We start from the raw sequence: 18,473 nt of genomic DNA, 5'->3' as shown, positions 1-18,473 counted from the left end.
CAAGAGTGGTGCTATACAAACAATAAGGCAATAATATATAAAGGATAATAATCATGATAATGTACTCTATTTAGAGCTATGTATCTTTTTACACAAATAAAATTACACATCACTCAGGCATAGAAATTTGTTTGTTTCCTAAATTAAACGTGCTCTTAAAGGGGTGGTTCACCTTTGAGATAACTTTTAGTATGATGTAGAGAGTGATATTCTGAGACAATTTGCAATTGGTTTTCATTTTTATTATTTGTGGGTTTTGAGTTATTTAGCTTTTTATTCGGCAGGTCTTCAATTTGCATTTAAAGGAATATGGTTCCTAGGGTGCAAATTTCCCTAGCAACCATGCAATGATTAGAATAAGAGACTGGAATATGAATAGGAGAGGAGCTAAACAGAAATATCAGGAATATCAACTAGCAATAACAATACATTTGTAGCCTTACAGAGCATTTGCTTTTTAGAAGGGAGTCAGCGACGCCCATTTGAAAGTTGCAAAGAGTCAGAAGAAGACGGCAAATAACTATAAAACCATAACAGATAAATAATGAAAACCATTTGAAAAGTTGCTTAGCATTGGCCATTCTATAACATACTAAAAGTTGCCTTAAAGGTGTACCACCCCTTCAGTTCCAAATATTCTTTCAAAGTTACTGTAGAATGTTAGGTAAGTTCAAGGGGATCTGAAATTTGGATTTCTTCTTTTAAACCAATTTATTAAAACAATCTACATTATAATGCTGCTTAATGTTTATTTCAATGCAAATCATTTAATGTCTATTGAAAGAAGGCAAAGTGAAAGAGCCCAAAATATTTTTAATCTGTGTTCACATAAATAATACACTGGAAATATTATATATATATATATTGAAATTCAGACTTTTTTTATGATGTTTCCCCAATCAAGTAGAGAAAAACAGATACCTGAGACCAGTCAGAAAAGTACCAGGAACCTCTTTGCTGATGGACCATGGAGTAGAAGGGATATTTTGGGCATTCAGCCTGCAAGCAAGTTTTCTCCAGCTCCATGTTTGGTTTTTGCAAGTGTGAACATTTTTTTGGACCAAGCTCTTTGTATTTTCCAGAAACATATTTTTCTATACACTTTAGTGTCCTTCTTTGGGACCCAGATCCACAAGTGGTAGAACACTGACAAAATAAAATACAAAGTACTAGTCATACATTATATTTTTCCTTAGAATACTGTAATAGTAATGATCAACATATATCTATCAATGGTAGTCTGGCTTTTATTTATAGACTTTGGGTGCCACAGTTATTATCCTTAGCCATTCACGTAAATGTGAGTGTGTCATATACAGTAAATGCTGAAAAATACTCTGTATTCTTGTTTCTTGGGATAATTTACCTAAAGTTGTGAAATCTAATAATTATAAAATAATTTTTCATACACTGAACTAATATATTTTTAAGCGCAGAAAACATATAATTTTTGTGACTCTACACATTACAGGTATTGGATCTCCAAGGTGAAAAAAATCCACATATTAATATAAAAGTAAGCAAAAGATAGAATTTCAAATCAGATGTCCAGTGGCATAACATGACTCATCCCAGCACTCCAGCAAAGATATTTTCAGTGACACCAATGGTGATGACCTGCACGGTCAGACAATCGATTGTGAGCCAGGTGAATGCTTTGAACAATTATCACCTGTGATTGCACTGGCAGGGTAAGCATGACTGGGCAAAAACTGAGCTGATCTGAAAGTTATTACCCATCTGTTTGATAATAAACTGAATTCAGGTGCAAAATTGTAATTGGCTGGCTGCATACCTGGCTTGATGCAGTCCTTGGTCACTTTCTCCATCCTTGACTGACATGTGAATAAGTTGATGTTTTGTATGAGCTAGCAATTTGGCACCTTAAAAGGGTGTTACCTTCTGAACACTTTTTTCCCAGTGCAGTTATTAAGAAATTAAGATGTTTTTTTATTTACATTTTTTTTATTTTTGACTGTTTTTCTAATATTGAAGCTAAAAGTTTTCCATCTCATGTATCCCTAGAGCAGCTCTGGGAGGGGTCACATACTTATGATACATATTCTTTATTAGACAGTTATTACAGGTATGGAATCCATTTTCCGTAAACCCATTATCCAGAAAGCAGGAAGGCTATCTCCCTTAGACTCCCTTTTAATTAAAGAATTCCATTTTTAAAAACATATTACATTTTTCTCTTTAATAAGAAATCAGTACCTGGACTGAATCTCAAATAATCCTTATTGGAGGCAAAACAATCTTATTGGTCTTTAATTAACATTTAAATAATTGAAAATCAACTAAACTCATACTTTAAAAAACCATGGATGTATACTTATTTATTTAATGATCTGAATATATAAGCATATCGTTACTGTACAGTAAAATATATTCAAGTAGAGGAAAGAGTTGTTTACATTTTTTGGCTAACATTTACTTACTGGCTTAATTCAATGCATAAAAATACTATACATAGCACTATACATAGTACATACATACATACATACATACATACATACATACTATACATGGTACATACATAGTGGTTCATATATACATAGTGGTTCATTCATATATACATACATACATAGTACATACATAATGGTTTGTAGTGGTTCATATATACATAGTAGTCCATTCATTGCTGTTTATTAGAATTTATATCAACAGTTGCCTAGACTCTTATACTTATTTTATTTCACGTACACATGATATATCAATTATGAATGCATATTTGCAAACAGAAAACAGTTTAAAGCTTTTAAAAACTTTACATACCTCTGACCAGTTGGAAATGATCCACTGAAGTCTTTTAGGTTTGTTGCATCGTTTAATTATACAGATTTCCTGTGTTACAGGCTTAAATTCTGTGGTGCAGGCACTATCATGGAGGACCCGGGCATTAAGCGAAGGGTTTGAACTCTTGCAAACAACAGTCCTTTTTTTCCATCCTTTGCCACATGTTCGGGAACACTTGGAAAAGAACCAAAATATATCATCGTAGTGATATGTCTAATGAACAGTAAAGCACCCAGTTTAAATACTTTGTATGCTCACTCTTTCCCCATTATATGGAACTTTAAAAACAATACACTCATTCATTACAGATAAGACTGTAGATTTTATGAAGTCATGAATACTTTTAGAATTTCTATAAACACAAGATCCAATCATGGATGTACAGTGATCTTCATGGACAGCCTACAACATATTTATATGACAACTCAAAATAGCTGGAAATAGCCCACTGAAATGCTCAGGAAAGTCCCTTTGTCTTTAAAAGATGGCCACTGCAACTTTACCACCACCAAATATGCTTTGTCATAAGAGGTTTTCGACTTACTTCTGACCATGTTCCAACACTCCATGCTGGTGGACAGCCCTGAATATTACATATCCGGCTATGAGGAGGAGGAGGCACAGTGCACAGCTTATTTGGCACAGTCTCCAGTTTGAAATTTTTTTTTTGTTTGCACTGAACTTGTCGAAACTGTTCTCCACTACCACATGTTTGACTGCATTCTGTCCAGTTGCCAACTGACCACCTGAAGAAATAAAACAGAAACCTTACAAAATGCATCTTTGAAATTCATGTTATATGTAATATTTTACCATCCACATTTAGATTTTCAAAAAGTAATTTTACCTAAGACAGAATTATATATTATAATTGTACTGTATAAAATTGCATATTAATACATTTTGTGGCAAAACATTGATCTTAAATTGAAGAGATTAACATTGGAGAAGCTGAAGGGGCAGAGAGGGTTGGATGGAGGGTGGAAGTTACAGACGTGATTATCCTCTGTGCCTCTTTGTAGTATAGTATCATGCGTATTAGTCATAGTCATAGTCAGATGTTATTGACATTTCAACTGTATATAAACATCCACAGTGAGCTTAATTTTTTCCAGCCCATAATTTTTTCCAACTGCAACAATATACAAACGCACATTACAGCAAGAGATTTTCAGCACAATAAAATCAATGGCAGAGATGGATCGGCAGTAACGTCTATTTATTATTGATAAAGCATTTACCTTAAAGGGCTTGATGGTAAAGTTACTGAAAAAAACAAACTGCAAGTTGTAGCTGAAGGGCAATAGTATCCCATATATATCAAAGGTGTTGTTCACCTTCCAAACAATCAGACAGAAATAGACTATGAAATGAAACAGCTATTGTATACCAGCTGCCTTCGATGATTCTGCTCAGTGGGGACAAAAATAACAAAAACGTATCAGCTAATGTAACAATTTAGAACAGTTAAAAGAGTCGGCAACCTCACTTCCAGAGCTGCTTCAGAAAGAAAAAGGACACTTTAAACTTCAATATCAGAAAAATAGTCACACAAACAACTGAAAAAGTGTTGGAAGATGAAAAAGCCCTTCGTCCTCTTATAATCTCATAAGAAAATTAGAGGCATCCTTTAATGCTGTTTCTAATTAATTAAAAAAAATTAATAAGTTCTCAAAGAGAAAATTATACACCTTTTATTAAATGTGACATGTAGAACAAGATTTCACCATTTTATGTTTGGTCCTTAACTGGCAGCAGCTGAGTTACAAGTATCAAGTGTGTTTATTCTGAAAGCAGTGCCACAGAACACAGAAAAACTCAAATTCTGCATATAGATCACCCCCAAATGTTTATTACAGTATATGGGGGGGGGGAACAAAACATAAATACATGATTGGTATAAATACGTATTTCCAATGGATTCAATATCTGTATGTTGTTAACATTTCTACGCTTATGTCTGTTTATTAACATTAACTTCAGCTCTCACTATACTATACTTAGCATTCATCCAGTTATACAAGATGATGTTTGTATTTGCACATACAACTCTTTACAAATAAGTAAATCAGTATCTTGGTACAATATCTTGGTATAAATTTCACCATTTCTCACAAACTTTCCATATGGAAGTAACTCGAATTCGATATGTAGCCACCTAAAACCTGCCAAGTTCATGTAGTCAAAGACCTATACGTTTTTTTTTGGAGAAAAACTCAATTTGAATTGCGTTCAGTCATGTTTTTAAGAAATTGGCAGCACGGAAACCTTCTTTACTATTGAAAAAGCAGTTGTAGCATAGTGGATAGGGGGTCCTCTAACAATGTATGACATGCGTGTAGCAGTATCCTGAGCAAAAAATACATGTGATTTTGCCTTCCCATTGATTCCAATGCAATTCAGCAAATTTTAACGGCAGTTTGTGAATTTTGACACAAAACAAAACATGGCAGATTTGCTCAACACAGTAAACAAGATTTCAAAGTAAATATATGGTAGCCCCAAAGCAGAAACAAGGTGCCACTAAATGGCCCTTATACTCTAATCAAGTTTTTTACAAAAATGTTGAGAGATAAAAATATTTGCAACCAAAAAGTTTTACGAATTTTTTGCTGTTTGACAAATTTCCCGTCAGTTTTGCAAACTTTTTGGGACAGAATCACTCATCACTATTGCCAGTGGCTGATTTATCATCTTTGATAATAATAACAGTCCATCAAGTTGATGTCACACAAGGCAGTTTCTCTGCCAATGGAAAGATCTTAAATCACTTGTCCTACTTCCCATTAACTATAATGGAATCCACAGGAATTAGTAGTGACTTTTTGGCCTTGAAACACATATTTGGGCATAATTCACTTTACCATCTGCATCAAGCAATTTACATTATAGTCAATGAGAATCAGGACATGTATGATTATACCAGCAACGTAACTAGAGGGGGGTGGGACCTGGTGCAGGACGCGCAGCTGGGCCCCCCGCCCCCCTCCGTACCCCCGGAATAAGCGGGGTGCGAATTGCCGGTGGTCCCTGAGGGGATGCGGGCCCTGGCCCAAATGCACCCCCTGCTACCCCGGTAGTTACGCAACTGGATTATACCATTATGTCTTGACTCACCTTGGAACTTCTTGAACTGAAGCAAACTTTGTGAAACAGTTGCCTTTTCTGTTCTTGAAAGGTATGCTAACTAAAATAGTAACAACTGATTAACAGAGGTATTGGCCTACATTCCCATCAGTCCCTATCCCAGTGGATTTTATAATATATGGTTTCTACCACTCAAGCTCTCAATTATTCTTAAATATTTGGCAGAATATTTAAAAAATTTTTGAAATGGAAAGATATTCATGTAAATCACACAGAATAACTTGTATTATTTTTGAACTGTGAACTGCTAAATATGTTTAGGCAGTGGTCTAAAAACCCAAAGGCTGATCATGTGCCAGATGCAAGGATACAAAATATACAGCATGGAACAATAGGTATACATATAATGTGCAAATGCATGTAATAAAATCTGTCATCTTATTCTGCTATTTAAAGCGACATATGCAGTTTTCAACTAGAGGTTATTCAATTTCTTCCATCACCAGGGGAGAATACCAAGCAGCTGTTCATTTGTGAGATAACAGCTGAAATATCTGAAATAGCCTGCAAAGCCAGGCAAGAAGGAATTACTCTAACTTCAATTATGAAAGTTATATGCCTCTCCTAGAAAAGGACGCAAAGCATCTCTAAAGATAATTATTTTCATCTCTTTGTTTAAACACAACAATACCAATGAGACCATTTGTAAGATTAAGACAAAATTGGTCAGAATCTGAATGCTTTTGTAAGGCAATTCTGTATCCTGTGGGACATGAGTAATTGGGTATTTTTTCTTAGTATTCTCAAAGACTGCTTTGCTTCAAGCTGATATGACAAAAGGAAATGATAGTTTTTACTACAACCTATTGCCAATTATTGAGAAGTTTCTACAGCTGTTTTACAATGATCACAAACTAAATGCAATATAGTATATAGTATATAGTACCTATGTGCTGAGCATTAAATGGCTCCCTCACTGCAATAGTGCTCATTGCAGCCTAAGCAATGAGCCAAGGGGCTGCTGCCTCGCAAGGCCCGACTTTGTCGCAGCAGAAGCAGAATTGTGGCATGACCTGACTTCCAGTGTCCTCAGTGTCGCCTACTCACTTCCTGCTGAGCTGGCTCTGTGATCTTGGAACCTTCAACGCTACCAAGGATTCCCCTGCACACATAAATGGTAAGTGCCCTTTCTTTACATATTTTCACACACACATACATGTTTACACAATTTTGCACATATTTAATCACTTATATACACATATACACACATTTAAGCAGTCAGGGGACTTTCTTCACAGAAGGCAAATTGGCAGCTGAGAAAATTCAAATGCACTCATATGTACTTTTCAAAAATATATGGTTTTCAGGGGTCACCATAAGTTTTTGTTGCCACACATAAAACTGTGTTTATGAATTAGGGTAAATGTAAGCCATAAAATAAATATGCACAAGATAGATTTTAGGGTCTGTACATGCCATGTACTTTGACAAACCTATGTAAATTGGGCATCAAACTGTTCATCAGCACCCTGGCATTCCAATTAAGGGTGTTTTACTTGGTACCTAATGATATGTGGGAGATAAGATGCTGCAAATTGGAAGCTTTGAGATGTTTTTCGGAAATGTCACGAAAATCACCAACTTTATAAAAAGCCTTGGTACCCATTTTGGATTTAGAAAATTGTGTACCTTCCAAAATTGTATGGCTTTCTGGGGTGAGTGTAGCTTTATCCCTCATAAAATGCTGTAAATGTGTTGATTTTTTAGTACCCGAAATAGGGGCTGTTTTCATTTTGGGGTCCACTCCCTGTATGCCACATAGTTAGGTAAACCTATACACATTGGGCATCAAACTGTTCAGTGAACTCCTGGCATTCATATTTAGGGTGTTTTCTCTTGGTACCTAATCATAAGTGGGAAAGAAGATGCTACACACTGGAATCAGTCCCATTTCAATTCACCAAAAAATTAGCTAAACTGAAATAATTTGTGAAGCGATAAAAATTCATGAAACGCGTTGAAGTTAATGGTCGTCAACAACACTATACTTTTTTCTCACTCCAAATGCATTAAAATCATTGGGCAACAATTTTTTTTATGTGCAACTTTTTTGTCGCTGCAAATTTTTTTTTTCCCTTAAAAAAAAGCAGCTTTCACACGGTGGCCATTCTCCCTCTGATGAATCATCATCATCGTTTATATCTGCAAACAGCACATGTGTTTTGCAAAGTTGCTGCAGTCAAGAATGCAGGCTAAAACTGGTACAACTTACTTTGATAAAACATTCTGCTTGGATTGAGCACTGTAATGATTACGCTGAGTTTCGGAGAGGTTAGGAGAAAAAAATAGACAAATAGAGCAGAGTTTCTGTAGGAACCAGCAATGCCATCTTTACATTGGCTGCTAGACTGGAAGGCTTGTTTAGAAATCTGTGTTGAGAAGAAATGAGCATGTTTAGTAGTTTGTCTATATGATTCGACAGAGAAGAAAGTAAAGCCTCCCTCCTCTCAGAAATAAGAAGTCATCCTTCTGACACCAGAAGTTTTCTTCCCATGGGACTGAAACTATGGAATTTTTAGTAATGGGAAGAAAATATGTTAGACACTTGGGTCATTCAACTGACAAAAGGTCACTACAAAATAGAATTTCTCCTCAACAGAATTTCATTCTAACACCCTTAGCGTCTCCTTGATCAAGAGTCCTCTAAGCATTACCTCCATTGTAGATACTTCAGGGTACTTATTAAAAGGGTTTTTTTTAGTACTTAACCAGAATGTTAATAATTCTAAGGTTTGACCATAAGAAGAGATTATGTATGGAGAGCATCAGATCAGCTTTAAAGATTTTACATCACAGAGATTATAGGGCTTCTTTGGATCTCAAATAGATCAGTCTCTGTGAATCTCTGTTGCTGGGACAAAGGACATTTTCCATTCAGAGATCTGCTTTTTGGAATAGTCACAAAAATTGTGATAGCTACAGCAGTTTACAGAGGCGGGCAGTCTCCATAGCCCCTTCCACTCCTCCCACAGGATTGTGCACATGTGCATCATTTGTTTCTACACCCGGAGCACAGGGCGTGTTTAAAGATCTATGTATTACACACTAGAGATTTCATGAAAGATAAAAATTTATCAGCTCTGCATGCAGGCCTAGGGTGGCAAAATATTAGGGGTGGCATGCTGCCCAGTCAAGTACTGAGCAGCAGTGGGGCATGCAGCTACCCAGTGCACTGGTGCATGCACTCACGGGGGTGTGTGCGGTTGGCAGCTCTAGTATCATGTGACCTAGGGGCGCCTGCACTCGAAATCCGGCCCTGTTTGCATGGATAATTTACTTTTACTTTGATTTCTTCAGCAGCAAAATTTTTCTAGCACTACTAAATTGTGTTTGTGTGCTGACTACTTTTTAACTGACCACTGAATGCAATGCCTATTTATTTGCAGGATTTTATAAAATTTACATTTTCTTTCCACTAAGAAAAAAAAAAGAATTGGGCCACCTTTGGTCTTTTTCAAGCTTACCAATGCACACACAGTAAATAAATGTTATAGGCAAGATAACAGTGTCAGCTACTAAAATGGTAGAGATTAAAATGTAAATGGATACAAAATGGCATTTATAAAATATCAATATGGCACTTATTTGTTCATTTAGACTGAGGGTACACAAGGTGTAGGCGAGGTTCTCTCTGCCAATATTTTCTCATCAGACAGAGAGAAGCAGATGCACCCCCAATCAGCTATTCCTCTGCACTGAAAGGTACAGCTCTGGCCTGTTTGCACACAGGCCGATGCTGTGAATTTTGGTTTTATATTATTATTTTTTACAGATATATTGTATTTAAAGACATATGGGAATTAACAGCATTGAAAGATATGACAAGATAAGTGCTATCTTGACACTTTGCAATGGCTGTTGCCCTTTTATAACCCTTTAAAGGATCATTTCAGTAGATGGCGCTGTTATCTTGCCTACAAAATTGATTTGCTGTGCGTGCTTTGGTAAACTAGAATAAGGCCAAAGGCGGCCTGAAATGTTGCGATTGTCTGAAGTCAGAAGCAGTGTTTGAAATGAAATAATCACTTTTTAATCTTTTACAATGGGAAATGTTAGAAGTTTTCAGAATGACATATATACAGGTACAGGGAGTTATGTATAGGCATAGGATCTATTATCTTGAATACTTGCAACCAGGAGTTTTCTGGATAAGGGATTTTACCATACCTTAACGGGAAGATTTATCAATATTCAAATTCGTTTTTTATAGATACTATAAATATAGATACTTAGAACCATTTGCTTATAATGGACTTTCGTATACGGTATTCCCATATATGCATTGATAAAGTTGCTAAAAATTTTAAATGTTAACAAGAAAATAAAATCAACCTTTGATAAATATTCTACTTTAGCAATTATAATATAAAGTTTATTGAATATCTATTAAAATACAAAAGGTGTAAGAAATAGTATGTGGGTTGTACAAAATCATTTGAAGCCAAAGATGAGGGGGGGGCAATTATGTGATAAAATGTAGTAGTGAGGCTATTCATATTGCTAAGCATTTTGTGAGAATAACTGTATGTAAGGTATAAATAGGTAGATCTAGAACAGGGAAGGAGAATTATTTATTTTCTATCTATTAGTGAGTGGGACTTGGAAAAACGTAAGCCCTAATAAATGTTAGAGTGAAGTGAGACACTGAAACAGACACAAATCTTAAGTCACAGTGGGGCTCATTTATCAACACTGGGCAAATTTGCCCATGGGCAGTTACCTATAGCAACCAATCAGTGATTAGCTTTTTGAAGCTAGCTGCAAGTAGAACAATGAGTGCAGCAATCTGATTGGTTGCCATGGGTTACTGCCCATGGGCAAATTTGCCCAGTGTTGATAAATGAACCCCAGTATTTTCAGATGTAAATCATATATTGCCTTCCCCATCTCTATGCCTCAGGCATAGCAATCACTTTCACTTTCCACTCTGCACTTCCTAGATGCTACTGAAGTCCTCACATTCCCCCTCTCTACTCACTATCTATAATTGTGTAGCCTCTGAATGGGGATGGGCATCAGGTCCCCCATTTTGGTACATACACAATAATTTGGGTTGATGCAAAGCTTTCCTTAATAACAGTGTTCACTATTTGACAGCTGCCTGCTTGCTGTGATTTTGAATTCCAAGACTAAGCGAAACGAGATTTAAATAATTTATATAGTCTGAGTAAAGTTTAATTTGCCCAACTAAAGCAATAGAAATGGATTTGGAATTCTTTCTTAGGATGACAGTCCCCTTAAATAGGGGTTATATGAATCTTGTGGCGATGTAGAGGAATTTTACTGTGGAGAGAGTTCCACTGTCCCAAAACCCATGTATAATATTTTCCCTTCATATACATGATCTCATGATCAGAGTAGAATGAAATGAGAGTAGAAAAGAAGACGGATCATAGGAGATGGACTCGCAAACCTATGATTCACAAGGTCATTTTCACATAATACAGAATACAAAGGGAAATTTGGACACCTGTTGTTCCTACAACAACTGGAAAAAAGATAGCAAGTTTATGATGATGTATTTATAACACTACTGTACTCAATAATGTTTCAAAGGGCTGTATATTAGTTACAACTGGGGCAGCTGCCAACATTTCTACTGCTGCAATAAATCAGTCCTATCTGTTTTGTACAACTCTGGCATGAAGTCCTGGAAATTATTACTTGTTAATGCTTGGGTGTGTTTTTTTTCTTTATTTAAAAAAGGTACATTTATTTTTTGAATATCTTTATTATAACATTGCTGCATTTACTATTTTATCAACAATTGAATATTTAAAGGACGTGGGCTAATGTCACTGTGATTAATATGTACTGAGCCCCAGGCACTGTTGGGGTGGAGCATGCTCAATGCCCCAGGTGGTAATACACCGATCCTGGTGTTAGATCACATGAGTAACCTTAAAGGGGTTGTTCACCTTCAATGTACAAATCTTATGAAACCACTAACAATGCTCTCAATGTGTTAGAAAAACCATTTTCCATAACAAAAAGTAAAAATGCCATTGTAAAAGCTAATTTTTATACCTATTAACTCAGCCCTTCTCCTGTCTCTTTGACCAGTTTTCTGAAGTGATGGGAGTGGCCTATTTTGAACCTGACACACCAAGAACTTCCTATATGATGACATCATCATGCCCAGGCTTTGCCCTTACTTGTTTCCTATTGGATGTTGATACTGCCCTCCTCCTAGTAATTTATTGGGTGCTTGTGAACTGTAACCAGTCACATAATTTGAATGGTCATTGGTTGATTACTCAATTGTAATGGCAGAGGTTAACAGACGCAGCATATAAACAAACCTGCCTTGCAACAAACAATCACACAGCCATGCAGACAAATACTGCAGAAAAGGAAGGAGCAACCTTGTTCTCCCAATTCTGGCACTCTCCTTCTGCCTAGACTAAAACTGAATGGGGTGCTAAAGGGGTGCAACCTTTTCTGGGAATAAATACTGGCTTTTCATATTTTTATCTTTTAATACCTTTGGCATTAAGCACAATGTCAGTTATTTACAAAATTGCAACAAAACCAGCACTGACTTGCTTAGAAACGTATGTAACTTACACATCTAGCAGGGACAGTAGGGCTGCCACCTCACCCTTTTAAAAGCAAACACATATGAAATCCACAGCCTGCATGGCTAATTATCAACTCATTTAGATGCTGCAGACTGAACTGATTTCTGTGCAGCCATGTATCATGCATCTAAATGAATTGCTAATTAGCCATGCAGGCTGTGGATTTCATATGTGTTTGCTTTTAAAAGGGTGAGGTGGAAACCCTAAGTGATTTTGTGCGCTCTCCGGGGGGGGGGGGGCAGTAATTTACCTAGGAAACGATACCTTTTTTAAGTGTTTAAGTGTTCTGGAACAAGATTTAGAGCTCTAAATACCAAAAAATTAAAAAGTTATATTTTTCATGATATAGGGATCTATACCAGAAAAATTTTTACTTTATGCACAAAAATTCAACTCATTTGGAAAGCCTCAAGCTCATACAAATAGTCATCTGCTGAATAATGATTTTTTATGAGGTAAATACACAAAATAATACATGCCCCCCCCCAAATAATATATTTCTGGAAAGTACAAGTGTCGTCTCCCATAGTATCCATTTTAAAAATGATTTCTTTTTTCTCTGTAATAATAAAATAGTCGCTTGTACTTGAGCCCAACTAAGATATAATTAATCCTTATTGGAAGCAAAACCAGCCTATTGGGTTTATTTAATGTTTACATGATTTTCTAGTAGACTTAAGGTATGAAGATTCAAATTATGGAAAGATCCATTATCCGTAAAACTCCAGGTCCTGAGCACCTCAATCACCCCCATCTGCACAGTTGAAGTCTCTGCAGTACACAGCCCACACTCCCCCTCCCTCTCACAAACTTGTAACAGTTTCTCTTCAGTACCTGAATGCTGCTCAAATTCCCCAGCCCAGCACAAGAAGCAGTGGCAGATTGACAGCAGACATAGCCAATAGGAGTTAAGTTAGCTGCCAGTACAATGTGTGATGTCATATAAGGAAGAGGAAGTGAACACTGTAGTGTTTTTGGGGGTCAGTGACCCCCTCCCAGCACAGGGTCTGTGTGGAACTGAAGGATTAGTACAGGGACACTTCTGAGGTGAATATCTCTTGAACTGTACTTTTTCTGTTAACTATTTCTATGGAAAAGTTTGTTCTATTCATGTGAACTGTTAGATTTGTCATTTTGTTACAAAGGTGAACAACCCCTTTAATATCATCTCGTACCTTGAGCTGCCTAGCCAAAACTGTTCATGTATCTCTTTCCTCCTAAACTGCTACAGTTTCACTGCTTTTTTCTATCTTAGAAGAGCTGCATGGTGGGTGCTTTTCCCTTTCATGGTCATTACAACTTTATGGCCACCATCTTGGATTTTCCTTAACCACGAACCCTTTACCACGTGACTGCACAGAGTCCAAGAGGATTGCCACAAAGTGTTACAGGGGTTAGCACTAATGCAACTGTAATAAGTATGCAGAAAACTGGAACAATCGGTCAGCACTCACCCAAACTACAAGCTTGATAGACAGGTGCACGTGCAAGGTTGTCCACTCCAACTGGCTAAATAATTCAAAACGAAATCGCAGCACCATCCAAATTGTGTATAATCTTAAAAAGCCTTTATTGGGTTTCTGGCTTGGATCTCAAACGAACAACGTTTCAGGCCTGCGTGGCCTTTTTTCAAGTGGTATGCAGAAAACAACAAAGCTGTAAACTGATTAGGGAGGTGAAGCAAACATATGAACAAAATTTTACAAGTACAGGTATAGGATCCCTTATCCGGAAACCCGATATCCATAAAGCTCCAAATTAGGAATGGCTGTCTCCCATAGACTTCATGTTATCCTAATAACAAACTTTTTCTCTGTAATACTAAAACAGTAGCTTGTACTTCATCCAAACTAAGATATAATTAATTCTTATTGGAAGCAAAACCAGCCTATTGGGTTTATTTAATGTTTAAATGAATTTCTAGTAGACTTAAGGCACGAAGACCCAAATTACGGAAAGATACATTATCCGGAAAACCCCAGGTCCCGAGCATTCTGGATAACAGGTCCAGGTCCCATACCTGTATAATATAACGGTATATGATCCGTTATCCAGAAACCTGTTATCCAGAACTTTCTGAATTACAGACAGGTTGTCTCCTATAGACTCCATTTTATCCAAATAATCCAAAATTTTAAAAACAATTTCCCTTTTCTCTGTAATAATAAACTAAGATATAATTTATCCCTACTGGAATTAAAACAAGCCTATTGGGTTTATTTTATTTATATAAATTTATAAATGATTTTCTATTAGACTTAAGGTATAAAGATCTAAATTACAGAAAGAACTGTTATCCGGAAAGCCCCAGGTCCCAAGCATTCTGGATAACAGGTCCCATACCTGTACTTTGAATATAGCTAATATTCAAGATAATTTGCAAGTGGTCTTCACTTTTATCTTGGGGGAATTTTTAAAAATTATAATTATTTGCTGAAAACTGGCTCTATGCCAGATGGCCTTCTGGTAATTTAGAGCTTTCTGGATAAGGGATTCCATACTAACACATAGGGGCCCATTTACTTAGCTCGAGTGAAGAAATAGAGGGGAAAAAAACTTCGAATTTTTAAATGATTTTTTTGGCTACTTCGACCATCGAATGGGCTACTTCGACCTTCGACTACGACTTCAACTTCAAATCAAACGATTCCAACTAAAAATCGTTCGAATATTCGACCATTCGATAGTCAAAGTACTGTCTCTTTATGAAAAAACTTCGACCCCCTAGTTCACCACCTAAAAGCTACCGAAATCAATGTTAGCCTATGGGGAAGGTCCCCATAGGCTTTGCAATGTTTTTTTGGTCGAAGAAAAATCGTTCAATCGATGGATTAAAATCCTTTGAATCGAGCGATTCGAACGATTTAATTGTTCGATTAATCGATTTTTCGATCGAATGAATAGCGCTAAATCCTTCGAATTCGATATTCGAAGTCGAAGGATTTAACTTCGACAGTCGAATATCGAGGGTTAATTAACCCTCGATATTCGACCCTAAGTAAATCTGCCCCATAATGTTTGTTATGAAATGGCACATAAGTGCTTAGTGTATGCAAAACAATCTCCTTTTGACATAAACACACACACAAACACAGTGTTTTACTTTTGTATTTCATTATAATTTGACTAAAAGTTATTATGAGATACTATATCACTGTTAAGACTTTGACTATATTTCTTCATTACCCTTTATATTTATAGTGGATAATGCACCCCCTACTGTAATTTATACAGATATTAGAAGTCACCGAGGAGTTACATGACCATATAAAAGCACGAGGCCGCAGGCCGAGTGCTTTAATACAGGTCATGTAACTCTGAGGTGACTTTAAATATATTTATAAATTACAGTAGGGGGTGCATTATTCATTATAATCTACAGTGTTTCTGTGTACATGCAGTGTCTGCCTTGCTCTATTTTAATATGCACAGTGCCAACATTTAGTCTGTTTCCCTTTAGTTCCACTTTCATTTTTGTGTCTCCCTGTAGTCCCTTCAATATGTACCTTTTTTACTGGCTTCATTGATTCACCATGGCATAATGCTGCAGACTGAGAGTGGTGAAGGAAGAAAGGAGCGCAGGACCGATGGGTGGGAGCAACACCAGAAATTTATGGTGGGGGGGACGCAGAAACCATTGTAGGAGAGGTGACGGGTTAAGAATGAGGGAGGAGGGCTGAGAGAGAAGATCGTTACAGTTGCAATGCGGAGAAGTGAAGAGCTATACATGCGGCCAGGAGATTGATTCATGGATGGTGAGGGCAGCAGGTGATATCAGAGAGGCACAGAGTGAGTGAGACGGAAATGGATGTCGGGTGGGAGTGGAAGATGAAGCAGGACCTCAGAGGGACAGGGGGCGTTAGAAAAATCAAGACTTGAGAGGGTAAAAGGGATCGTGACTGGAGTAGGAGGAGCGAGAGAGCGCGCCATTGCAAAAAGGAAGTGGGGGAAGTCAGACGCAAGGGCGCTGGAGTGAAAGCTGTGTGGAAAGTTCAGCACATTAAGTTATAAACGGCGCGTTCTGACGCAAGAACGTGCCGTTTATAAGGATATACAGTAATTTACAGTCTGGTCCCATAGGGAAATGACCAGACTGTAGATATATGAATAAACAATTCTCTGCTTTTTTTTTCTTGATGGTGTTGCTGCCTCGTGGTGGCTGAGAGACTGCAACAGCCTTCATAATATCACAAATATAGTAATAATAAACAATATATTTATTATTTTAACTTATTTAAAAATGCAATTTGAGTAAAATATGTGGTTATACTAATGCTAGATGCTCCCCTTCTGCCTTAAACTACTGGAGCCTTTTGCAAGTTTAGAAAAAAAAAAAAGGAAAGAAAAGTAAAAAATGGTAATGTTCATTAGTACTGTATTTTATGCTTGCATGTGATAAGTGACAAAATTATATTTGTTTTTGGCTATTGTTACAATATTCCTCTAAAGCTGGCCATAGACGCAAAGATCCGATCGTACGAATCAACGTACGATCGGACTTTCCCATCTCCCGACCCTCCACTAACCATTCAGATCAAAGTCTTTACCATTCCGATTACATAAGAACAGATCACCCAATGTTCTGCCCCTGACAGCAATCGTACGATACTTATGTCTGACAACACTAGTGACAGTCTCCCACTGAAAATCGTACGATCGGCAATACACGCAGAGATATTATCGGCAGGCGACAGAAATTTTCTAACCTGTCCGATCGACCAAACGACCGATCTCCGACGGACGAAAAATGTCGGGACTCTCCACACATGGTCCGAAAATCATACGAATCCACGATTCGTACGATCGGATCTTTGCGTCTATGGCCATCTTAAATCTTGTCTTCAGGCCCTCCCCTACTGGTCTTCCAGCCTTTCATGAAAATCACTGAAATTTTTGCTGGGGTTTATATGAACCTTATTACAGATATGGGATCCGCTATTACTAGAGGTAAAACAATCCTACTGGGTTGAATTAATGTCCGGAAAACCTCAGGTGCTGAGAATTCTTGATAACATGTCCCATACCTGTAGTAATCTCTGAATAGACCATGGCCATGAAGGGTACTGCACGCCATATTATAGCTGTTGCTAACAACTTATAATATCATTGTTGCTAATAATTTATTATCTCTTACAGTATGCATCTAGAACTTTACAGGGATTATACTTATATTATATGCTCCAGTGGGTCTCTTGCATATTTACACACACGATTTTCAGTTTTATAATCTGCCTATATGCTTTGGTGTGTGGAGAAAGCCCACACAAGCATTGGGGTGGGGCATGGTCCAAACATAAACTTCTGGCAGCCAATACCCTGGCAGAAACTGAACATTTCACACCTGCACTGCACAACAGCATTGCTAATCATTGCACCACTGTGCCACCCACATAAAGTTATTTGAACTGCTTGTTGAAAAATTTCCTCTTATATTCTATACTAGAGGAGTGGCTTATCATCTGTTTGATTTATGTTTTCAAACTAAGGTAACTTGTTAGTTATTAATTGTATCAGAGTTACAAGGTAAAGCCAGTGAATATGCTTTAAGATGCAAATTAATACCACACCGTATCAGCATAAAGGACCTGAATTCCAAAAGTTAAAAAAGCCCATTTTAACCTTGCTGGAACAGTTCAACACAAGGTAATGCTCAGGCATTTCTTCTGTTAAATGTGGGAAACTATTTATTTAGCACTGCTTTGCACAATGGGCAACTATAACTACCAAACATATTTTGTAAACATCACGGGGATTATTTATCAGAGGTTAAGGGGCCAATTCATTAACTTCGAGTGAAGGAATAGAAGAAAAAAAAACTTTGAATTTAGAAGTTTTTTTTGGCTACTTCGACCTTCGACTACGACTATTCGACCATTCGATAGTCGAAGTACTGTCTCTTTAAGAAAAAACTTCGTCCCCCTAGTTTGCCACCTAAAAGCTACCGAA

The 18,473-nt window shown here is 37.0% G+C and overlaps 1 protein-coding gene across 1 annotated transcript in view; it reads right to left on the bottom strand.

The window, feature by feature from the left end:
* The window catches only part of adamts16.L (ADAM metallopeptidase with thrombospondin type 1 motif 16 L homeolog), a 152,382-nt gene that overhangs the window by 6,096 nt on the left and 127,813 nt on the right, over positions 1 to 18,473 (bottom strand). The window contains exons 19-21 of the mRNA XM_018266846.2: positions 3,344 to 3,545; positions 2,779 to 2,973; positions 922 to 1,146 (exon numbers count right to left, since the gene is read on the bottom strand). Of these exons, the coding sequence (XP_018122335.1) occupies positions 922 to 1,146; positions 2,779 to 2,973; positions 3,344 to 3,545 (622 nt within the window). The remainder of the gene's footprint in view (positions 1 to 921; positions 1,147 to 2,778; positions 2,974 to 3,343; positions 3,546 to 18,473) is intronic.

Source organism: Xenopus laevis, chromosome 6L (genome assembly GCF_017654675.1).
Source record: "Xenopus laevis strain J_2021 chromosome 6L, Xenopus_laevis_v10.1, whole genome shotgun sequence".
In the NCBI taxonomy this organism is placed as follows: domain Eukaryota; kingdom Metazoa; phylum Chordata; class Amphibia; order Anura; family Pipidae; genus Xenopus; species Xenopus laevis.
Note: the sequence above shows the minus strand (reverse complement) of the source record. Positions and strands in the feature narration are given on the sequence as shown.